We start from the raw sequence: 25,422 nt of genomic DNA on the forward strand, positions 1-25,422 counted from the left end.
GGCTGGACAGCACATATGGTGCCAACATCGGCCATGCAGATGTCTGCAATAATGTTAATGGTGCCGAGGTTGACTGCACCGAAGTTGCCAGTGCTGATTTTGTTGGTGCCGCTGTAATAGGCATGTGTATAGGTGGTGCCGACACAGACGGTGCCGTCATAGTCGGTGCTGTGATGGCTGATATAGTCACTGGCAGTGCCGAGCAACAGTCCATTACAACCATTGATGACACCAAAGTATATTTTTGCCAGGCTTTCAGCTCTGAGGCCAATTTATGCCTGGGTGTCACAGTACCAGACGCGCCTGGTTTGTCACCCACACTTACACAGGCCAAAAGGGATGGTGGTAGGGAACGGGCTGGTGAAGATCTTTTCTGAGCCAGAGCCGGCTGCGGAGAAATGGCTTTTCTTTTCTCCATCCGAGGTGATTGCAGAGTGGAAACCGGCTGTGATAGCTCCGCGGGTTGTAATGCCTTGTCAAAAAGGAACATGTTTAGCCTATTTTCTCTATCCTTACCTGCCCTAACAGTCAGTTTGGCACAGTGGACGCATTTTGAGGCATGTGTGCCTTGCCGAGGCACTTTACAGTCGGCATGGCATCACATCACAGCATGTGGTACACTTCTTAAAGCCAGGAGAGCCCAGTATATCTAGTGCAATAAAAGCTTATTTTTTAAAAAAAAACTATGAACGAACTGTAACCATTTGAACTATAACTAACTATAAACACTAATTTAAGATTTTCTTTGATTCCTGACAGGGTTGTCTGAGGAGAGAGGGTTCTCTCTGTCTGCGACCGCGGATGACAAAAAAGGAACTGGCGGGAACTGTATCGTGTGAGAGATCAAAAGGGTGTGAAAGGCATGAAGCGCATGCCACACGTGTGGTTCAGCTGACTACTGCTCATGAAAACGCTGATCTGCAGTGCCAGGACGACCCAACACTAACAGTGGAGCACCCACGGAGACATACACTGCAACAATGACAGATGAGACTAAAGCTTATGAGTGTTCACACAACCTGTTAGTTACTCTTTTTAATCAAATGTTGACGACAGAACAGACCCAAGAACATGGTAAACTCTCCATCATTTTGCAGTCTATAAGTGAATATCTTTCTAAAAAATATGCAGTAGCTTAAAAAGAAGTTATGGGCATGATATAGAAATTATTGAATTGTTATCTAGAAGGTCAGACTAGATAATCATTTGTCCTTGGGTCCCCTCTGGCCTCAACAACCTGGGAGAAGCTCACTCACCAACATAATGGTGTCTACACTGTCACTTAGGCTGGCATAACTATACTGCTCACACAGATTAGTTACACCTCTAAGTAACAGTTCTACCACAGTAATTCTATAGTACAGACCAGGGCTAAGTACTGTATTTGAAAGATTGTATTTTAGCCCCTCTGAGAACTATTACAATGTCACAAAGGTTACGACTACACTGCGGCGGTATCCTGGAAAAATTCTACCACATCCAAGGAACGTGTTTGCTCTTTTGTTTTTTTTCCTTTTCAGAAGAGCAAACGTGCTCTTTCAGGAGCCCTGTATGCCTTGTTCTATGAGGGATAAGGGCTCTGCCAAAAGAGGAGGCTTTTCCGCCATTTGGCCCCGTCTAGACAGGGCCAAATGGCAGAAAAGCCTCTTCTGGAAAAGTGATGGCAAAAAGCTATGCAAATTGCGGAGCACAAGTTGCGGAGCTTTTTTCGAATAATGCCCCTCCCCCCCCCCCCCGCCAACCTATAGTGTAGACCTAACTGAACAAAAAAATGTATGTGGGAGATTAATAAAAGCTGGTAAATTTAAAAAACAGAAGAAAACAAATACAGTGAAACCTTTGTTATCCAGCACTCTGTTAACCAGAAAACTTTGTTAATCGGCATTGCCCCCAGCCACAATACTGTCACATCTTCAGGCACACTGGCCTGGCTTAGTTTACCATGATTGGCTTAACAATTTTTTATTTAAGAAGTATTGATAATCTTTAATTCCAAATAGAAAGGTGAGACCAACTGCTTCACACTACAAAACTACCAATAATAAAAACTTGAGTTTTACTGTTATTGTCTATTGGTTTTTCCTAGGTTGATGGGACCCTCAGATAACCAGAATTTTTAGATAACCAGAACGCCCTAATCACCAAGCATGCCAGATAACACAGGTTTTACTGTACCTAGTTTTTATTCAAATATCCGGAAAGTTAATTAAAAAACACATCAAGGAAAGAGAATTACAGAAATGTGTCATAATCAGGGTAATTTTTAAATAAAACATTTTTCAAAGTTTTCTAAGAAGTGTCAGCAACTAGTAAAAGATTTATTAAATTTGCAAGGTTGATGGACTGATGAATAGTTCCCAAAAAAAAAAAAACCTTCTAAAATATTGTTAAAACACTAGTTTAGAAATCTTTGAATATTCACATGAGAGTCATTGTACTATACTTCACAAACTTAGAAAGCATTAGATTTTATGACACCTTGGTATAGATTTTGCAAATGCTTATACGTATGTTTAACTATTTCAGCAAAGCTGTGCTTGCATAAGCTGAATTCAGGTACTCTGTACCATAAAAATGGTAAAAAGATAAATGGCTTTGTGAGTGGAAAAGCAAAGCAGGATAGAAAGGAATGGACATATGCCAGTGCTAGGTTAACCAAATAGCAAGTGTGAAAATCAGGACATTCTCTTCCTCCCCCCAAAAAAGATAGCAATTGCTTATGTAAGACACAGCCCTTAATAAAGGGACTGACCTGATGATAAAAGGAGAGAATAACAAAGTTAGAGAGAAAAGATGGACAAGGTAATATCTTTTATAGGACCAATTCCTGTTGGTGAGAAAGACAAGACTTCATACCTCCTGGCTTGTCTTCCATACACGGTGGATCGACCCGGGAGTGATCAATGCACTGATGGTCAATTTATCCAGTCTGCTCAGATGTGATAAACTGACCTCTGAGCACTCTCCTGTTGACTCCAGTACTCCACCATGACAAGAAGAGCTGCCAGTGATAGCCTGAGTTGACAGGAGAGCAGGCCCCACAGACCTTACCACATGGAAGACACCACAGTAAGTACTTCCATTTCAGCCACGCTATTCATGTAGATAGAAGAGGAGGGAGGTGTAGTGTAGACTAGGCCTCACAGAGCTCTTCTTCAGATATGGGAAAGGTTCTCCCAGTGTCACAGCAAAACACGAGAACAGATTGTTCAGCATACACAGCAGACACTCTAAGGGACCATTCAAGGTAAAGTGGTGTGTTAACCTCTGCAATCATAGGACAAAAAGAGGGGGCTAATGGATTACAGACTGTTAAAAGAAACCATAAATCCAAGGTGTCTCTTCAGTCCATGATTTTTAGTGTCTCCCAAGAATAATTAATTTAAGCTTGTGGGCTCATCTTTTAAAAGTTTTGTGCAGGTTTCCTTTGAGGGTGAGAACTGAAAGTCATCACTCTTTCTCTCACCTGTGAAAAGTACAGGCAGTCCCCGGGTTACATGGATTCAACTTACATCGGATCCCTACTTACAAACGGGGTGAGGCAACCCCGCACTAGCTGCTTCCCCCCAGCAGACCAGGGAAGACGCGAAGCTAGCGCCTTCCCCGCCCCCCTCCAGCAGACCAGGGAGACGCGGAGCAGCTTTTCTCAGCAGACACCTCAGCTTGAGAATAAAGGACTGAGGGAAGTGAGGTGTGGGAGAATAAAACTGAGCTCTGGAGAAATGTTTGGCTAGAGTTTCCCCTACAATATGTACCAGTTCCGACTTACATACAAATTCAACTTAAGAACAAACCTACAGTCCCTATCTTGTACGTAACCCGGGGACTGCCTGTATTCACCTACAGGTAACATCATGTCTTTGTCTTTGATCATTTTCCTGTGGAAGTTCATTTGAAAGTGGACAGAACATGTAAAACCATTAATATTTCTTTAAAATAAACAAAAGGAGGCTTAAAAAGAAGTACAGTACTTCATAGTCTGTTTTGTTAGTCCAAGTGCTAGATTCGATTCAGGCAAACGTGATACACAAACAAGCGGTCTGGCCAAACTGCCAACATTCCTCTGATTTTCAAGTGTATATTTCAGGGAGCATTTTTTAGCACAGAGTTTACATGTTGATTACTGGTTTTATGTGGAAATAATTAGGAGTAAGATACATATTCAAGCAAAACGCAGGACTATGTAGCACTTTAAAGACTAACAAGATGGTTTATTAGATGATGAGCTTTCGTGGGCCAGACCCACTTCCTCAGATCAAAGAGTGGAAGAAAATAGTCACAACCATATATACCAAAGGATACAATTTTAAAAAATGAACACATATGAAAAAGGACAAATCACATTTCAGAACAGGAGGGGGATGCGGGGGGGGGGGGGGGGGGGGAGGAAGGAAGGTAAGTGTCTGTGAATTGATGATATTAGAGGTGGGGAGAGTGGGATGTTTGTGAGTTAATGGTATTAGAGGTGATAAGTGGGAAAGCTATCTTGGTAATGGGTGAGATAGTTCGAGTGTTTGTTCATTCCTTTTACATATTCAAAACCAACTAAACCAAGCAGCTTAGGAAACATATAAATCTTCCCTCTACTAAACAAGCAATGGACTAAAAGTTCCTTATTTCCAAGTATGCTCTCAATTCCTAGCAAACATTAGTATTTGTAGTTGAAAACAGGAATCCACAAAGCCCAGTGTCAGGAAAGTAGAAGAGTTGAGCGATACAATCAATCAATCTCATCACCTCAATGACACGCTGTGAATGTAATTAATCCTCTGTTTATTTAGGGAACTTCACACCCTTCACATAAAGCAGCAACTCCCTGCTGGCTTCAGACAAGGTAATTATGTTGTAACAAGGACTGGGTTTCCATCATAATGAGAGGATGAAAAGGAAAAAGCTGCTAAAAACCTGTCTTTTACAGAAAGCCCACTTTTGACATATCTCAGATTGTGTTCCTGACAAAGACATCACATTGAATACTTTACTACTGTGCAAACACAGGATTCACTCAGGTGCACACCTTTTCAGGTGCTTCAGAGGGGTGGCCGAGTTGCTCTGTACAGGATAAACTTAAAACACAACAAATAGCCTAGTAGCACTTAAAGACTAACAAAACATGTAGATGGTGTCATGAGCTTTTGTGGGCACAGCCCACTTCTTCAGATGACCAGAGTGTCAACAATCAGGTGTTCAACATGCCCCCAAACAGGTTAGAATTCACCACAAAGTGTAGCAATCAAGTGCAGGACAGGTGATAGTTGCCTAAAATCCACTATTAAATCTGTAATTTTTTCCAGTTAATTTTATCTATAATACTCCCTAGGCCAGCGGTGGCCAAGCCACATGCGGCTCCTGAAGCCACCCCTGTGCCCCTGAAAACAGCCCCCACCTCCTGGTGCTCTCTGGGGCAGGGGAGCCGTTCGGCACAGCCATTCAAAATGGCGTCTTCAAGATGGCAGCAGCCGGCAAGAGCCTGATGTGGCCAAAAAGTCTTTAACCACGTTTTCAGTCTTTTTTTTTTCTCGACAACTCCTCCCCGCCCCCTCCAGTTCTTTGCGCTATATGCACAACTATTTTGGTTCTTTGCCAGTAACAGGTTGGCCACCCTTGCTATAGGCTAATAAGGGCTTTACACTGAGGAGAGACTTTATGGAAGGTACAAGTCAAGAAAAATCCCTGCATTTCAGATTAGGCAGGCTTCTTTTTCAACCAAAACAACACAAAACCAAACTGGTCCTGTGCTATATTAAAAGCTGTTGATTTGAAGAACTGAACAGCCAAAGTCCTCCTCTTCCTTTCAAGCTTCTCTTTATGGGTCTGACCATACTTTGGCTTAGCACAGGGATGGGCAAAAGCCAATCTGGCCCACGCGACTATTACAGGCTCCACCCCCTAGTGCGTTGCCTACGAGCTGGAGCCATACGAGCCCTTTCAACTGCTACTATTTGATGGGCTTGTGCTTTCCCCGTGCCTGTTAGGCAACGTATTGACTGGCAGCCATGGGGAGTGCAGAAGCCCTTTAAATAAAAGCAGTTGAAAGGGCGCAGGCACCCAGGCAATGCACTAGTGTTGCCATAGCTGCGAGCCCTTTTAACTCCTGCTATTTAAAAGCCCTGTCCCTTCTGTCCAAGGCCTCGCTCCTTCTAGGGTGGCCTGCGACCACTTCAAAAAATTTTGGAGTGGCCCATGCTCAAAAATTATTGCCCACTCCTGGTTTAGCAGAACAGGATTGGTGCAGCTCAGGGAGGTCCTCTCACCCGATTTAATCCCAGAAGCACCATGCTGCTAACTGGGCGGAGTCTTCTTCTAGTAGCATAATGGAGATGAAATGAGACAGGCTGGGACTCAAGCTTCAGGGAGCACCGAAAGCCATGTACATTCCTCAGTCTCTGTAGCTTTTTACCATACGTAGGAGGATATTGTTTCCCTTTTAGAGCTCAGCAACTAGTCAAAGTTTGGGGCCCCCTGGATGTGCCAGTTGGAAGCAGAAATTGACAGTCTGGTATTTTGTTTGACACGATCTTGTTTATTTAGAGGAATGCGCAAAGTCCTGCTTCTCTGAATACAGGAGAAACAAAGAAGAAAAGGAGGTTATTTAATGTATAGCCCCAAGCACAGACCCAAAGTTTTTTCCTTAGCTTTTTACAGGGTCACATAGTGTTCACGAGCTACTGCTTGGCCTCTCTGGCTACGGCAGGGGACGGGGCTCCAGGGTCAGGCTGCTCTAGCCACAGCGGGGAGGTAGGGCTCTAGGGCGAGGGCTGGGCTGCTCCAGCGGTGGTTGCATTCAGGCTGGGGTAAAGGTACCAGATCAGGCTGATTCTTCCCTGGCCAGAGCAGGCTGGAGGTCAGGCTAAGTTGGGGACGGGGTGGACCTCCTCTGGCTGTAGGTCTCCACCTTGGACATGTTCTTTGAATACTCACATGGAACTAGTTATAAGCTGCACAAGTGCACAGTTTACAGAGAATGTAGCCTCTGCTCTTGTCTGTTCTCAGTTTCTGTGCATTCTCCCTGCCCCACTTCGCACACCTACTAATGTTCAGCAAAATGTCTCCGCCCATTCATTACACACTCCTGGGTACACCACCTTTTTCGTCTTACACGGGGGGGTTTCAGATTAACTCATCCTGACTAAACATATAAATGCCACGTTTACATAAGACACAGCTCTCACATCATCACAATTAAACCGCTCCAATGAATAGTGGTACCTATATCTGTGGGAAGGCGTCTCCCGTACAGCGCTGTCTAACCAAAATGTTCCTCTCTGATCCATACAGGGCTCCTCTCAATTGCTTTCCTTATAAACATGGTGTAACGGGGATGCTTCGGCTCCCCGCTACGGGGCCGCGCTGTCCCCGGCCCTCTGGGGGGAGGCGGCCCTCCACCTGCAACTCCAACGCTGCCGTGCCTGCAGTCAAGCGGCATTTGGCTGGACGCCAGAGGCTCCACCCCCTATGCAACCTATGCAGAGGTGGCAGGCTGCGCCGGACGGGGGAAGGAGCAGGGCCGAGGAGGAAGAGTGTAACGAGGATGCTCCAGCTCCCTGCTACGAGGCCGCGCCATCCCCAGCCCTCTGGGGGGAGGCGGCCCTCCACCTGCGACTCCAACGCTGCCGCGCCTGCATTCGGGCGGCGTCTGGCCGGACGCCAGAGGCTCCACCCCCTACGCAACCAACGCAGTGGTGGCAGGCTGGCCGAGTGGTGCCAAGGAGGAAGAGCTGGGAAGAGGTTTGGCCATGTCCTCCCGGCTGGGGCAGACCCACCCAGACGATGCCGGGGATTGGACGCGGGGTGGCCCTGCCTCCCCGACGTCAGCTATGGAGCCGGCAGAACGGCTCAAAAGGAGGCCGCCGACAGAAGGAAGAGGAGCGAGGGATGGCTCTCAGGGGAAGAGAGGTGACTGGAGCACAGAAGCCACGGACCCTTGACCGCAGGAAGTAGGAAGCAACCCAGGGCACGGCCGTGGTGGCCCATGGGTTGATGCGTTGCGGGGATGGAACCCCCCACCAACCGAACTGTGCGAGAAGCTCTTTCCCCCGGTTCTTAGGGCCCTGGGTCGGGACTCGGAGTGGGAGTGGGCCCGAGTCCCCCTACGCCCTGATCAGTCTCAGTACCGGCCAAGGACCTAGAAAGTACGTGTCTCGAGGCAAAGGGTACTCAGATTCTGATTACACGCTGGGAAGGGCGTTGCACCTGAAAGGTGTCAGGCACGGCCCCTTCCCGGATAGAGGACGAGGGGCGCCATGACAACACGTGCGCTCCATCACACATGGAATAATACAAAGTACTTAGGCTAGTCATGATTAGAGAAGAGTGTGTCAAACTTCAGAGAAAACTTACAGCTGGGTAAATGCATAACACAACGACACACTGATAATTGCAAAGTAAAGCCCACAGGAGGGAAAAATGTAAACTATTCTTACACTTGGCAGGGTTCTAAATCAACATTCAACCCAAAAAAGTGACCTGAATATCTCTCTACACAGCTCCAGTACAGCTGTCCCCTGTGCTCACTGCCTCCAGCAGCCACTCTGCAGTATAGCATCCCTCCTCTCTGGCTCTTCCCTTTCCATGTTCTGGAAAAACAGTCCCATTCCAGGCACTTCCTGTTTTCCTGGAACAACCACACCCTGACATTGCATTAAGTTAGGGTAAGAGGAAGCTACAAACCCCATTTGGTGACCCTAGCTCTTGCCATTTAGGAGGTGTTCTTGAACAAATTGACTCACAGATGGACGCACAAACTGACTGATGGACAGACAGACAGACAGACAAAGAGACTTTTAAGATGAAAGGAGATAAAAAAAACTTCTATTCCTCAGCGAGGCTTCACCTTCAGTTTTATACTCTCCTCAGATTCCTTAAAAAAAGGTTACTTTAGTTTTTAAATTTTTCAGACATATTTATTATGCTGTAAATTATGGATAAACTATGTACAAAAGAAGTGTAACAAAAATTACTTCTAAGCAACAGGTGATAAGGTAGAAGACATTAAGTAAATATTTTTGTCTACATCTGTCCTCACTGAAGAGATGTTAGCTGGATACCAACAAGTACTAGTCTTTGTGAGAATTAAACAATCCCATGCAACTAGGAAGTGTTTGTGAGGTTAAGTTAAAATAAATACCTGTTAGGGGTTCACATCAATCTAAGTAATATACCAGGAAAAATTTCAAATTAATTGGGATTTAAGTTTATTATGTATCCACGCAAAGATGACAGGAATGCAAACAATAGTGAGGTCTAATCTGGATATTGGTCTCAAGTCAAATAAATTTCCTGGTCTCAACCTGCTTCTTTAATGGAAATATATTTACATTACAAAACATAGCACCAAAATTAGCAGCAATAATATGTTAAAGTTTGTGACTAAGTAAAGTTTATTGAGTTGGTCCAATAGAAGATATTATCTCACTCACTTTGTCTAATATCCTGGTATCTCACAGCTACAACACTGCATACATAAAATTCAGTAAGACACTTATAAAGTAGAAGATTGCAAAACACCTGCCTGGAATATATCTACATCTCTTGGCTGGGCTCTGCTCAGGGTGGGGGGAGGGTCTGAAGGCAGATATTTTGGCTGGAGGACAGGCTCTGGGGCAGAGGGAGCAGAGAAACAGGAACTGGGTTGTCATAAGTTTTTTTAACTCTCTACTCCCTTTTGTTACACAGTTGCTGACAAGTATTTTGAAATAAATTACCACAATAATTGACGCTACTAGAATGTAAATAAAGGATACAGAATTTTAAATTTTTTGACTCTACCATGGCACCGTTTTCTTTCTATTCCCTTCTTGTGGTCCCCTGCATCATTCAATACCCACCCTCCAATTTCTAAAACAAATGAAACATGGACTCTACAAAAACCTCCATTATACAACCCTGCCTCATTTCTGAGCAGCTCCAGTTTCCTTGCCAGGTCAAAGTTTCCATCTTTCTCACATACACTCTCAGACTCAGAGTTCCAATCTCCTTGTCCCATCAGTCCCAGTCTCTCCCCACCCCAATTCCTTATCTCCAGTCTCCTTGTCCAGTCAGCTCATTTCTCTCTCCTGGCTCCTCATTCAATTTCTCTCTCTCCTGTCCCTGGCCTCCAGACATCCCTTTATCTAAAAATATCCCAGCTCCCTTCCTCAGGCTCTTAATCCAATTCAGAATTTCCCCCCACCAGGCCACAAAATTAGTCTTCGAATTATGCTTGTGAGCCCTGTCCCGCCAATGTCTATGGGATGTGAAAGAGCAGGATATGGGAGACTTTGTGGACAGGGTGCAATCTTTGGGAAGGGGCTCACCGGAGCCTAGAAGAGCAGAAAGAGATAGGTGGGGGAACCAGAGAATAGATCAAGGCTGCAGGAGCAGGTAAGAAAACCTGTTAGTGTTTCCCTGGCTTCAACAGCTGACAAAACTCCTGTGGGTCACAGCAGCAGGAGTCTCATCTCATGATGAACAGGAGGTTCTCCGAGCATCAGTGCTTTCTGCTCCCTTCTCCTACATCGGTGTGGGGAACCTAAGGCCTGGGGGTCGGATATGGCTGCTGGCTTGCCTGGATCTGTCCCCCGAGGCTCAGAGGTCCTCCCCCACATTGGGAAGCCCAGCCCCCCGCCATCTCCCTGTGAGGATGGAGCACACAAAATTTACTATCCTGGGTCCCCCCTAGGCTCTGGTGTGTGAGGCATGGGGTTGGTTTTTTTTTTTTTTTTTTTGCTTCTCACTTGTGTGTGGTCCCCAACTGATTTTTCTGTGGGTCACCAGCCATTGACCAAAAAAAGTTCCCCACCCCTGTCCTACATCATTCACACAGATTCCCTTTGCTCTTAGCAGCCTCCTCCCCTCACTCACCTGATAACCTATTGTTACCTCACAGCTCTTCTGCTGTCTCCATTCCCCTATGTCCCTCACATCAGAGACCCAATGATTTTATTTTGGGGAAAAAGCACGACAAAACTGGTCTTTTAGTCAGCTTTAGTTAGGAAGTCATCCTTCCCAAATATACATCATTGCAGTCTGTAAAAGCACAAAAGGAGGGGAGGGGAGACGCACACCAGACAAATTAAATGTAATTTTATTATGGAAATGAAAGTAATAACAAGAATGACAGCAGGGTGGTTGATAAGCTCACTTAGCAGGGGGATCAAATGAAGCGATGACATGCCATTATGACCTCAGGGGTTAAAGATGCAATTTTCCATCTGGCTGCCTCTGGCTTTTCAACATAAATGTTGACACCACCTGCTGAGGTTTACGATGAGCTGCCTTCACTATACTCTCTGTAGTTTTTGATGTACAGGTTAACATTTATATCTCTCTCTGTTTTTTTGAGCAATATGCTCCCTTCCCACTAAACAAATGGAAAGTTAAAAATCAAAAATTACTTACAATAAATATAATGTATGCAATGCAGTAACTGCGTAATAATTTAACAAGAAACCAGAAGACCTTTTTTCAGAAAATACAAGGCAAGTATTGCCTTAAAATTATGAAAGGCAAATTGAAATGCCTGTTGCATTTGCTTATGCCTTACACTGTTTTCTTATAAAGTTTAAGAAGTGTTAGTGAGAGAAAAGTAAAATGTTTAAATGTAATGTGCTTCTGAAATTGGAGTGTCTGAAAACAGAAGTTGCCAGCGTCATGATAACTGGAGTTCTCTGAAATGTGTGATTCCTATCTGTATTTCATTGAGAGTATGCATGTGCTCCGTGTATCTGAAACTGAGTTACTGAAAGAAGTGGGCTTGTTTAGTTTGGAAAAGAGAAGACTGAGGGGGGACATGACAGCCATTTTCAAGTACAGGCAGTCCCCGGGTTACGTACAAGATAGGGACTGTAGGTTTGTTCTTAAGTTGAATCTGTATGTAAGTCGGAACTGGCGTCAGCCGCTGCTGAAACTGATCAGTTTCAACCGTGGCTGAATCTGGACGCCAGTTCTGACTTACATACAGATTCAACTTAAGAACCCCAGGCATCCCCAAGTCAGCTGGTGCTAAAACTGATCAGCAGCTGATTCCAGGAAGCCCGGGGCAGGGGCTTCCTGTAGTCAGCCGCTGGTCAGTTTCAGCAGCGGCTGACTTGGGGACGCCTGGGGCAGAGCAGCTGGGGTGCTGCTGGGTTGGTCCAGTAGCGCCGCCGCTCCTCGGCGCTACTGGACCAACCCAGCAGCACCCAAGCTGCTCTGCCCCAGGCGTCCTGATTCAGCCGCTGCTGAATCTGACCAGCAGTGGCTGAATCAGGACGCCTGGGGCAGAACAGCTGGGGTGCTGCCTGGTTGGTCCAGTAGCGCCCAGAGTGGCGCTACGGGACCAACTGGCAGCGCCCCAGCTGCTGTACCACAGGTGTCCGGAGCAAAGCCATGGAGCACGGGGGCAGCGGGACAGCCCAGACGCGCCGTGGCTGTCCTGCTGCCCTCGGGCTCCGTGGCTTTGCTCTGCTTTGCTCCCCGTCCCCCTGGTCTGCAGACCAGGGGGACGGGGAGCAAAGCGGCGGAACACACTGGCAGCGGACAGCCCAGACGCGTCTGGGCTGTCCACTGCCTGCGTGCTCCGCGGCTTTGCTCTGCTTTGCCCCCCCGTCCCCTTGGTCTGCAGACCAGGGGGATGGGGGGAGGGGCAAAGCAGAGCCAAGCCGCGGAGGACGCGGCCAGCTGACAGGGGGCCTGCAGACCAGGGGGACGCGGCCAGCTGACAGGGGGACTGCAGACCAGGGGGACGCGGGGGGGGGGGGCAAAGCAGAGCCAAGCCTCGGAGCGCGTGGGCAGCGGACAACCCTGTCCGCTGCCCACGTGTTCTGCCGCTTTGCTTCCTCTCCCTTATCTGCTGGAGACCAGGGAGAGGAACGGCCCCGTTCGTAACTGCGGATCTGACATAAGTCGGATCCGCGTAACTCGGGGACTCCCTGTATCTAAAAGGGTTTTACAAGGAGAAGAGAGAAAAATTCTTCTCCTTGACCTCTGAGGATAGGACAAGAAGCAATGGCCTTAAACAGCAGCAAGGGAGGTTTAGGTTGGACATGAGGAAAAACTTCCTGTCAGGGTGGTTAAACACTGGAATAAATTGCCTAGAGAGCTTGTGGAATCTCCATTACTGGAGACATTTAAGAGCAGGTTAGACAAACACCTGTCAGGGATGATCTAAACAGTGCTTGGTCCTGCTGTGAGGGCAGGGGACTGGAATGGATGACCTCTTGAGATCTCTTCCAGTTCTGCTTCTATGATTATCATAACCAGAGTTCTTCAAGATATGTGGTCCCCAAGTATATTCCACTGTCTGTGACTGATTAGCAGTGCTCATTGCAGGAGATGGTTCAAGGATCTCAGTTATACTGAGGGTGGACAAGCCAAAAGATGCATCAGCTGTGGATGCTTGTACCAGTGCGTAATATAAAGGTACTGGCCAAGTCCTTGGCTGCGCCTTTGCAGAATTCAATAAGTGGAACATCTCAGAGAGACCACCAACAATGCCTGGACTCTGGCAAACTGAGCCCTCATATCCTGTGGAGGAGGGATATCTGCCAATTTTCAACATTGTAGAATAGAGCCTGAGATCCATTTGAAAAATCGCTGCAAAGAAAATCCCTTCTTCTTTCATCCATTCTACCAGGGACATAAACAGTCTAGGCAATTTCCTGATCAGTCTTGTTTTCTGTATGTAGAGTGCCAAAACCCAACAAATATCCTGAGAAGAAAGTCTCTTGTCATTGCTGATGTGGGATTTCAGCAACAGGGCTGATACATTTATCACTTGGTTTACATGAGTCTGGGATGCAGTCTCAAAGAAACATTAGCCTTATAGTGGTAGAGATGTAGCCGTGTTAGTCTGGGGTAGCTGAGCTACATTAGCCTTATAGAAACTGTATTCAGTGATCACCCAAAAGGGCTCTCTCATTCCTTCCCTTCTAGCTGAGATGATGGAAAGGAGACTTATACTAATAGTTATGTCAGTGAGAAGACAACTAAGGGGTCAGACAGAGAAAGTTCTGATTAGGGCTCTCAGAAACCATGCTGTCACTGAATGATTGAAAATTAAGCAGTCGTTAATTGACAGAGTGACTGTTGATGGCTGCTGGAAGAGAATTGACAGACCAATGTTGTTAAGGAAAGTAAATAGCCTTGGACAGTAGGGATGTCAGAGTCCTTTGGAGCTGATAGAGGGTGTTGGCATCAGATGGAGAATCTTTTCCACTTGGCAGGTAGCACTGTCTAGTGGACTCCTTCCTGCTATTACTGAGAATGTTCTGGAGAACTTCTGAACAGATCCTTCTCCAGTTCTGATGCCCATACAGAGATCATGTGGTAACACAGAGGGAATCTCAATTGGGATGCCTGACTTGGCCTTTCTCCTAGACGATAAAGGCCTGAATCATCATCAGCAGACACGCTGAAAATTGTATGAGGCTGGGAGAAGCCAGAACCATCTGGGCACAACCGGGATCACCACCGTTCCATCCTGCTAGACTCTTAGGGTGTGTCTAGACTACAGAGTTTTGTCGACAAAAGTGGACTTTTGTCGACAAAACTATACCTGCATCTACACTACCGCTGAGTTCTGTCGACATAACGTCGACAGAACTCAGCAGTTTTGTCGACGCTGGTAAACCTCATTTTACGAGGCATAACGCCTTTTGTCGACAGAGTTCTGTCGACAGAAGGTGTTATTGCATCTAGGGTTGTGTCTAGACTACAGGGTTTTGTCAACAAAGCAGCTTGCTTTGTCGACAGAACTGAATGTAGTCTAGATGCTCTTTGTCGACAAAAGCTTTGTCGACAGTATCTGTCGACAAAACTTCTGTCGACAAAAGCCTGTAGTCTAGACGTACCCTTATTCAGAATCCAAGTTGAGGGGGGGAATAGTGTGAATGAATACACTAAGGATACTGAACCACACAGTTCTCAAGACCTGGAGCCGTACACTATGCACTTTTTGCTCCCTGGAGATGCAATCAGGTTGCAAAATAGAACCCCCCCCCCCTCCCATAGTTGAAAATGCTCTGGTAGAAAACTGTATTCACCAAGTCATGGAGTTCCCAAATGTGACCTGTAACGAAATGCCTGATGTGGCTATCTGCTAATGTACTATGATCTGTGAAGTGCACCACCAAAAAAGCAATCTGATGGTGAATTCACCAGTTCCAAAGGTTAGCAGTTTCTATGCAAATGGCGGGATTCTAAACCCCATTGTTTGGTGATGCAGAACACTTGTCACATAGCTCACCACCATCTGAATATGATTTTATATTAGTGACAAAAAATGTTTGCAGGCTTCTCACACTATTCTCAGGTCTAAGAGGTTTCTGTGTGTCCTGAAACTCCATGTTTTTGTACTGTCTGCTCATCCGGATCAGCCCCCCCATCTCAACAAAGAGGCATTCATGATCAGGGTCCCCATGGGTGGAGAGGAAGAAAATGGGACTCCAAGACACATATGTTCTCTGTGTGTCCACTGAGGCAATCTCTATCCTATACACCACTAGCAGTGGCATATAGTGTATGTCATAATGCAAAGCAAGTTGCTTTCACACTGTAGTGTGTAGCTACATGCATCAGTAAAAGGCTCTGGTAGGGGGAAGGCTGCAGGGCCAGGCTCTGATAGTGGAGAGCTGCTACGAGTTTTTCTCCACTGCTTTCCTGATGCCAGAATCTTTCCTTGCATCAGGGAAAGGCTACAACAGCAGCAGAGAGCTGCCAGAGCCTTGCCCCACAGGGGAAGATTCTGGCAGCAGGGAGGTAGAGGAACAAATAGCAATATAGACAGGGAAGACAGTTCTTGGGTGCTCAGAGAACCATGAAGGGTACCTATTCTAAAGTATGCAGGCATATCTTTATTACTAAGTAGCGTCTCACGATACGTACTACTATTTAAACTGGTTCTAGAGGAATGGGTACTTACATACTACCGTAAGGAGCGGGCAGTGTGGATATACCCCCAAATCCTGCCTTACACCTGAGAAGGAGTGCATTTAATTTGTCTATGTCCTGTCTGCTTGGCACAGACAGTGCATAGCCAAGCCTGCAGGCAATGAAGTAATAGTCTCATGAGAAAAGACACAAGTGCAAGATGCCATGTGACCTACAAGGTCTAAGCATAAACAGACAGATATCTCTGGATATGATGCTTTTGAAATTGGTCATGAGGGAGGTATGCTTTGGTGGTAACAAAGTCCAAGGCTGTGTCAATTAACTTCAGTCTGTGTGGGAACTAAAAAGGACTTTTCTGTGTAAACTCAGATTCCTAAAGATGTCAGGAAGTTGATTAGGGAAGAAGCTGTTGTTGCTACTTCCTTCTATGTCTTCCTTATAAATTGCCAATCATCCATATAAGGGAAAAATGGAATATCTCTTGCAGGTGTGCTACTACTATCTCTGTAAATATCTCTGGTTCTGAATATGGAGAACTCTATTGGTAATTGTTCCTGTCCACTATGCACATGAGGAAAATCCTGTGAGAGGGATGTGTGTGTCTACGGAAGCAGACATCCTTTAGGTCAAGAACTGTAAACCTATCATTTCTGTTCACAGATGGAATTACTGACAGCCGTGTGACCATTCTGAATCTCATTTTACAGATAAATACATTAAGCTGTCTGAGATTCAAGATGGGTCTTCATCCTCCCTTCTTTTTGGGAATGAGAAAATACCTTGAATAGAATCTCTTCTCTTAGTGTTGAGGGGATTTCAGCTCTATGACACCCAAGAGAAGTAGCAGTCTACTTTTTGACTAGATGTCGTCTCTTGAGAAGTGATCTTGAAGAGGGAAGGGAATTTTGGAAGGAGAAGGGAAGTGAATGCTATGAAACAGCTGGAATGAATGCTATCAAGGACCCATTTGAGCATTGTCATTGTCCACTATGTGTGGGGAAAAATGGGTTATGCAACCTCCAAACTGAGTGCTTGGGTTTCAGCTGAAGGATGCTACATATAGATGGATTCACAGCTCTCAAAGATACCATCAAAAGAACATTTTAGCAGGATGCTGTGGTTGAAAGGAAGAAGGAAGCAGAGTATTATGCTTGATTCTCTATGGTCTTCGTCTTTTTTGTGTGTGGTGATTTGTATCCTCTCTGATCATTAAAGGATTGAAAGGCAGCTTGGGTTTTTATATTTGCAGCCTATGGAACTTCCTTTTGAGAACTGGGGTATATTTCTCCAAGGAGTGCAGAGTACAGAATATTTCAGAGTTCGCTGCTATGGTCTTACTATCCCGGGGGAATCCTGACAAGTGGAGCCAGGACACTTTATATATGATTATTAGCATTACCACTGAACAGAATGTGGTGTCAGCTGAACTGGCCATAGCATGGAGGGAGGATCTGACAATCAGCTTCACCTTCCCCAGTAAGAGTTTAGAACTGTTCTCTATTCTCTTGAAAGAGTCTTTATGCAAATTCAGTGAACTGTGTAATTAATAGCCATATTTAGAAAGCAATGCTTGGTCATTTTGATATTCTGAATTGAAGAATGGTAGAGGTGAAGACTTTTTTATCCCCAGGTGGTCTAGTCATTTAGTCGCCTTCTTAGAGAAAGAACGTGATTGATAGTGTCTACTTCCTTCTTTGGCAGCATGCAAACATGGTGCGTTTAGGGCAGGTCATGTAAATAAACAGTCTGCTTCCGTGGCTGGTATGGAATATTTCTCTTTTGCCCCTTAGGCAAGGTAGCACATGTCGCTCATGTGTGAGACACAGCTCTGGCAGGCTCCAGAATATCATCACCTGATGAGGTGTGGTATTTTATTAGGCACAGCTCTGTAGGATGTCCGGGAGCATTGAGGTGTTTCTTGGAACTCCCTTGGAGGAAATGAATGCATCTGCCACCCTCCTTAACAGATCTTAAAATTGCCTGTTGTCATCAGGTGGAGAAGAACAATCTGAAGCAACCTCCTAGTCAGTAGAAAATGAAATCCTTCTCAGTGAGATCGCCAGTACGATTGGTTCTGTTTTTTTTTTCCTTCTTTCCTCTTGCATAGATTCTTGAGGAGGATTCAGTTCTGCTGTGGAAAGGGTATGACAGCAATTCTTGAAGGGACTGCATAGATTCTTCATGCTTTCTATTGGGCCCCAAAGTGATAAGTAATGGCACCTAGTGTAAGGGATCAAATGCTGGGTTGGGAAGGCCTAACGACAGTCCCACATTAACTCAGCCTTGTAGAACTACAAAGGCACCCAAGAAATTCTGGACCCTCTGTTGGGGTTGAGATCATGTCTCTGAGGAGGTGAGGAAAGTTCTTCAACAACATTCAACTCTCCTGAAAAAAGAAATGTAGGCTCCCCTTCTAAGGAAGGTGCCGTCAGAGCCATGTATGATGAATTCCCCCAGGACAGCAGCTTCTGGCTTGGTGCTATTCTGGAACAGATGTATATCCACAGTGGAATATCCAAAGTGGTTTTCTTTCTTTTAACCAAGTTGAAGCATTGTTTTGTGGTTTTCTTTGCTTTTTGCAGTGCTGAAAGGAACCCTTTACTTAATAATGCTAGTCCTTCTTCCCAAAGAGTCATGCCGGTGGTGTCATTTTTGCACTTCCTATGATCCAAAAACTTATCCATGCCAATTGCCAGGGAGGTTACAAGAACATCCTGATCCTTATAGGCAGGGCTTGACAAACAATGTAATCTACTCGCCTGTGGCAAGTAGATTACACCCCAGAAGAGCCAGTGCAGAGTGATCTGCGCATGTGTAGAACGATCTGCGCATGCACAGAGCGCAGCAATGTGCGGCTGGCGAGCCCTGCTTATAGGTACATTCTGGTTCACCAAAGAATGTCGTGCAAGACCCTAAACAAAAGAGGGGTCACAATGGTAATTACTAGTGTTGTAAAATATATTTACAGCTACTATGTAAGAGTTATGGACATACGCTGAAAATGCATTTTAAAGTCTGTATCAAGGGAGAGTGAACAAACAGGTTTTCTGTCAGACAAAAGATGTTTAGTCACCTGTCTCTGTCAGCATGCAAATTAAATAATGTAGCACAATGGCTACACATCTACATACAAAGTCAATAGGGGGATGCAAAATCAACAAGACAGCAGAATACAGGAAAATTAGCCACAGGGGGATCTCTGTCTACCTTGACAAAAGACGCTGAAAAAGATTTTAGCTAAAATGCAACTCAATTATATAGCTTCAGAAGGGTAGCTGAGTTAGTCTGTAACAGGAAAAACTTAAAAAACAACAAATAGTCTAGCAGCACCTTAAAGACTAACAAAACATGTAGATGGTAACATGAGCTTTCATGGGCACAACCCACTTCGGTTGACAGGAGTATTAGAAGTCCAGATCAAAGAATAAATAAGGGAAGAGGGGAGGGGGAAGGAGAAAAAAAAGAGAAAAAAAGGAGGGGTTGGTTAAATCATTAGGATGTGGAAGGTAGTGTGCGAGCCAGCCGATGTCCCTGTTCATACCATTTGCATAAGAATTAAACTTGTGAATGAAATTAAGTTCCAGCCCTTCTCTGTTCCAACCCCTTGGCTTGTGGAACTCGCCTGAAACAAATCAGTGACTTGGAGATCCATTAATGAATGGACAGACTCTATGGGAAAGAATTAATGGACACAAATCAGATATCTGAAAAGGCAATACACAAAAACCTGCTGGAGAACACTTTAATCTGACGACACCAACCAGCCAACAGAGGTGTTAATTGTTCTTATCAGCCTCTTGTAATTATTTGACCCATCTTTTCACTATCTCTTTTTTCCTCCCCTCCTTTTCTTTTTTTCCCCCTCCTCCCCCCCTTCCCTTATTTATTCTTGGATCTGGACTTCTAATACTTCTCTCATCTGAAGAAGTGCGTTGTGCCCATGAAAGCTCATGATACCATCTACATATTTTGTTAGTCTTTAAGGTGCTATTAGACCATTTGTTGTTTTTTAAGTTTTCAATTATATAGGTTAGCCTAACTAACATCTCTAGGAAGAATGTTATGATTTTACGTTATAGGTAACTGCTTTGTTTCCGTTATCCTTACACACTATCTCTTGAATCTTGTGACAAACTTCGTTTTCACAGAGCTATACAGGCAGTCCCCGGGTTACGTACAAGATAGGGACTGTTGGTTTGTTCTTAAGTTGAATCTGTATGTAAGTCGGAACTGGCGTCAGCCGCTGCTGAAACTGATCAGTTTCAACCGCGGCTGAATCTGGACGCCAGTTCTGACTTACATACAGATTCAACTTAAGAAACCCAGGCGTCCCCAAGTCAGCTGCTGCTGAAACTGATCAGCGGCTGATTCCAGGAAGCCAGGGGCAGAGCAACTCTGCCTCCGGCTTCCTGTAGTCAGCCGCTGGTCAGTTTCAGCAGCGGCTGACTTGGGGACGCCTGGGGCAGAGCAGCTGGGGTGCTGCTGGGTTGCTCCAGTAGCGCGGCTCCTCGGCGCTACTGGAGCAACCCAGCAGCACCCCAGCTGCTCTGCCCCAGGCATCCTGATTCAGCTGCTGCTGAAACTGACCAGCAGCGGCTGAATCAGGACGCCTGGGGCAGAGCAGCTGGGGTGCTGCCGGGTTAGTCCGGAGCGGCGCTGCAGGACCAACCCAGCAGCCCCCAGCTGCTCTACCCCAGGGGTAGGCAAGAAAAGCCTGGTCTGCTGGGGGGGGGGGGGCACTAGCTGCTCCCCCCCCCCAGCAGACCAGGGAGACGGGGGTGGCGGGACCGCCCAAGTCCTCCACAGCTTTGCTCCGTCTCCCTGGTCTGCTGACCTGGGAGACGCGGAGCAAAGCCATGGAGCACGCCCACAGCAGGACAGCCCAAGCGCGCCTGGGCTGTCCCACTGCGGGCGTGCTGCGAGGCTTTGCTCCCTATCTCCCTGGTCTGCTGGTCGGGAGACGGGGAGCAAAGCCGCGGAGCACGCCTGCAGGGGGACAGCTCAAGCGCGCCTGGGCTGTCCCGTTGCGGGCGTGCTCCAAGGCTTTGCTCCCCGTCTCCCTGCAGACCAGGGAGACGGGGAGCAGCTTTTCTTGCCCCGGAGGACGGGGGCGGCGGACCGCGGTGCATCTGGGCGTCCCGCCGCTCCCGTCCTCCGGGGCGAGAAAAGCCCCATTCGTAATTGCGGATCCGACATAAGTCGGATCCACGTAATTCGGGGACTGCCTGTATAGCTCAGTTCTGCAGTATTAGTGATTTGTGCTGATACTATGTTGAATCATACAAACCAGTGCATACACTGTTCCCCTGGAGACAGCAGATCTAGTGTTTCTGTGACTGTTTGCTGGAGAAGAGGCTGTACAGTACAGCGGAATACTTCAAAGTGGCTCAGGGACTGTGCAGCACTTATTGTTAACCGGAAAGGCACAATAAGGGATGACATAGCCCAGAGAGCACTGTTTGGGTGGCCAACAGGCTGATGGTGTCAGGGAACTAATGCTCAGTTAAGCACAAACAGGGAAGGTTAACAACAAAACTCACAGTCCTATGTACCCTAAGAATCCTCACAGCTTCTTCTGGGTACTCTGTTGCTGAAGCAACATCGGGTAACTGCCCGATGTTCCTAGAAATCACTAATATAAACAGACAGCCTGATAGGCAGAGATATGAAGCACATTTATCTCCAGCTCTCAATCAAGAAGTCTGCATTGCGGACATAATTCAAACTGTTTGCTCTAACTGGGTCAGATATGTTTGTCAATAGCTGGTTACAAATACGCGGTTGTACTGTGGACAAGGCCTTAAACAGGAAAGCTTTGTATAATCAGAACTCCAGAACAGATTGAACCTCTCTAGTTTGGCACAATCTGGTCCAGCAACTTCCGTGGTCTGGCATAATTTTAGTTAGTTAGATGTCCACTTATCACGAGTGTGGCCAAGTTTCCCACGGTCCCATAAAGTCTGTTTACAGCCACCAGTCCTGGCTCTCAGTGTTTTGTGCTGTTATTTAGCTCTAATTTACCCCAAGTGTCTTCTAAGAGCCCAGTAAGCAGTGGAAGTGATGGTAATGCTGCTAGACTTGGGGTGGGCAAAAGGATCCAGCCTGCAAAGCAAGTTGATCTGGCCCACAAAGACCCTGCCACTCGCCCCACCCCTAGGCCAATCAGCGCACTTCTAAACACCACATACTCCTTGCAGGAGGGGGGCAGGGTGGGAGGAGACTTTGCATGTTCCCCCTGCCCCAGGGCCAATCAGGGCTTGGGGGAGGGAGAAGCGCATGAAGTCTCCTCCCGCCCTGCAAGGGGCTCACGACTTAAAGTCAATCACCAGCTGCTGGCTCAGTTGGTGGCTGATGCTAAACATGGTGCTCCCTTGCAGGGCAGGGTCAGGGAGTGAGAGATTTCATGTGCTCCCTTTCCCCAGGCCCTGATTGACCTGGGGTAGCAGGGGGGAGCATGCAAAGTCTCCTCCTATTGCCAGGGGCACGGGCACCTAGAGAGAACAGCTGCCAGTTCTCTCTGCAGGCAGCAAAGACTTCGCATGCTCCCCCGCCCCCACACCAATCAGGGTCTGTGGGTGGGGAAGCATGGAAATGTCCTGTCCTCACCCCTTCCAGGGTGGCCCGGGGCCAGTTCAAAAATGTCTGAAGTGTCCCCTGGTCAAAAATTATTGCGCAACCTTGTGCTAGACAATACTGACCTCCCATGGTCTGGCAAATTCTCCGGTATGGCACTGGTCAGGTCCCAAGGTGCGGAATTAGAGAGGTTCAACCTGCACTCCCTTTTAGCCTTGGGATTTGACAGTGCTATAATATTTAAAACTGTCTGAAACCAGTGGCTCCCAAACTGTTGCCTGCTGGAGCAGATCCAAGGAGAACGAATGTGACTGTCTCGATTTTCACAAGTATCCAAGGAAAAAGGAGCTAAGAAACCTGTAAAGCCTGTACAAGCAGATGGAAACAAATAGAGCTCAGGCTCAACAGCTAGTTGCTTACAAATATGAGGCAAGAAAACAGGACCTGCCTTCAAAGTCTGAACCATCAGTGGGACTGAAGCTGCCAGCCACAAGAAGCAGAGGAACACTCCGGAAGTAGGGGACAATGCATCTTAGTAATGTGTTAAGGGAAGTGTCATGGTGTATACGCACCCCATCCTGTGAGAGCGAGGTGGCAGGGGTGTGTAAACACTGTTTGCTCTCGTTGGTCCATTGGTGGCCTGAGTGACTCCATCACCCCAAAGTAGGGCGGCCTCATGGCCCGAGGGTCCATATAATATCCCTTTGATCACAGGGCAGTACAGCCAAGTGGCTGCAGTCTTTACTGTAGTACTTGGATTGAAGGGCAGCACTATCAAATGGACAGAATCTTCAAGTTGCAGAGCAGCACAGCCTAATGGCCAGTGTCCATATAGTAGCTCTCTGGCCACAGGGCACTATAGCCTAGTAGCTAAAGCCTATGAAGTCGCCCATGTCACAGGGCAGCATGGCCCAATGGCCAGACTCTCTGAATTTTTGGAGTTCCTGCGATTGCTGGAGACGAAGGACTTTACAGCCCAGAGTGAGCTGAGCTGCTCCCTTTTATACTGCCCCTGCACTTGGCGCATGTCCAGTACAGCTGGAGGGCGGGACTTCCTCTGACCACAGGGCATTAACCACCCCCTTCCTGGCCCTGTGCAGTGGATGCATATCCCGTCACAAGAAGCAAAGAGCCAGTAACACAGAACAAAACAAAGAACAAAAGCAGACAGTACAATCAAGTCATTTAAAAAAGAACAATTAACAACAGCTATAAATACATCTTCCTCCTCCCATCCCTTTTCAATGTAAGCAATTGCGAGAGCTGCCACAGGAATGCTGGGTGATCACCCATGAGAGCAGAGAGGGCTCATGTGATCATTCTATTAAGATGTGGTCTCCACATTATGAAAAAGTTTGAGAATCTCTGTTAGCAGATCCGTCAATTCCTATTTCTGAGTCTCCTATGTATTATCTGGACTCATATGTGAACCTAACAAATTCCTGCAACATTTGTTAGTGAAAAGCATTAAGGCTCTGATTCAAGAAAAGATCTCTGTTCAGCATCATGTGCTTAATTTCAAGCGTACGGTTCAGTATTATCCTGGATAGAAATGGACATACGCACATGGTTAAATGCTTTCCTGATTCGGGACCTAAAAATAGGAGATTGATTCTGCAGTTCCTCTGTCTCTTGCTCTCCTAATGACAGGCAACTATTGTGCCATATCATAATGATAGTAAGATAGCTTAATTGCTTCTTTCCAGAGGATGTCAGTTCTGCTTAACTGATACCTAATGCATGTGTCTTGCAGTAAATGTATTAATCTATAAGTACCCTACATTTTCCTCCGCTGCATTTGAAGAAAGGCTAAGTTCCAATGACTGGCTTTCTAAATGCTATATTCACTGACATGGACAGCAGCAATACTTTTCTCCTAGGACTCATTTATTTGTGAAAGATGCATAAAAAAAACCTTCTGTCTTCATTTATTGTACTTTCTCGACTAAAGCTTCAGTCTGCTTATGAATTCTCTAGTAGCTCTCTAAATTGGCCTAATTGAATAAATGAAAACATACTGAATTGCCAATATTTTGATATACTGGGATTAAACAGTTTTATACCATAGATTTCTGCCACCCCCATTCTTCATAGTGGGAGCAAAATTAATTATTTAAAATGTACTAAAGAGCAAAAGAATAAACAATCAAGTAATACATAGAATTTAATAATAAGCAGTTGTGAATTGCAGAGTTATTATTCATTGAGAGATTCCGGTGATGTCAAACCACATGTATTTTAATAAAATAAAAATTAAATTCCTTTTCATATTTCCCTTCCTGCTCCAATACCTGCTGTGAAATATTTTTGAGCATGTCATCTAAGATAATCTGCTTTTTGGAACTGGTGGATTTAGAGGATTCATAATTTCTTGTGGATCTCTCAGTGTTAAATTAGAGTCTGCTAACAAGTCATCAAACTACACCAAGATGATACTATATTATACTGTATATTGTACATCAATTACCATTCCTTCAGGAGCAAGATCTTCACAGAATGGTTTTAACCTATCCACGTATGGTACTTTTACAACCAGGTCTGTACCAGGGCATTCTGGGCTTCGGAGACCATGGTACCTACACCGTTGCTTGGGGTAAGGGCTTTTGGGTAGTAAACATTGCATTGACGGGTGGAAGACAAGCTGGACCTGTGCTAAAAACCTCATTCTAAACGCTGAAACAAACTGGTACAACCTATAAATGTAAAACATCTGAGTCAGCTGTTTTGTGCAGATGAAATATTCCATGTGTGTTGTTAGCTCAAGACATCCAGTTCAGGATTTCTAAGTTGCCACATACTTTTTTCAAAAAGTACTTGGAGACTTTTCAGGCCCAGAGTGGGGAGTAAAGGGGAACAGCTCCCAGCTCCTGGAAGAGGCAAAGACTAAAGTGGAAGGGATGAGGTTGGGGACTAGCCTTCCCCAGCAAGCCTTTCAGCACTTGTGGATGTGCACGTCCCATAGTTCCAGCAGTGATTAAAGCTCCCGGGGCTTCAGCTGCT

General features: G+C 46.0%; 1 protein-coding gene across 2 annotated transcripts in view; it reads right to left on the reverse strand.

Moving 5' to 3' along the window:
• SHQ1 (SHQ1, H/ACA ribonucleoprotein assembly factor) overlaps nucleotides 1–25,422 on the reverse strand; it is a 119,896-nt gene that overhangs the window by 28,449 nt on the left and 66,025 nt on the right. Inside the window, exon 12 of one of the 2 annotated variants that reach the window (XM_075938647.1) lies at nucleotides 4,386–11,341. The exons of the other annotated variant lie outside the window; for it this stretch is intronic. Coding sequence (XP_075794762.1) covers nucleotides 11,299–11,341 — 43 coding nt within the window. The 3' untranslated portion in view covers nucleotides 4,386–11,298. Of the gene's footprint in view, nucleotides 1–4,385; nucleotides 11,342–25,422 lie in introns of those variants that run through there. 2 annotated transcript variants of the gene reach the window in all.

This window comes from Pelodiscus sinensis, chromosome 11 (genome assembly GCF_049634645.1).
Source record: "Pelodiscus sinensis isolate JC-2024 chromosome 11, ASM4963464v1, whole genome shotgun sequence".
Classification (NCBI taxonomy): Eukaryota; Metazoa; Chordata; order Testudines; family Trionychidae; genus Pelodiscus; species Pelodiscus sinensis.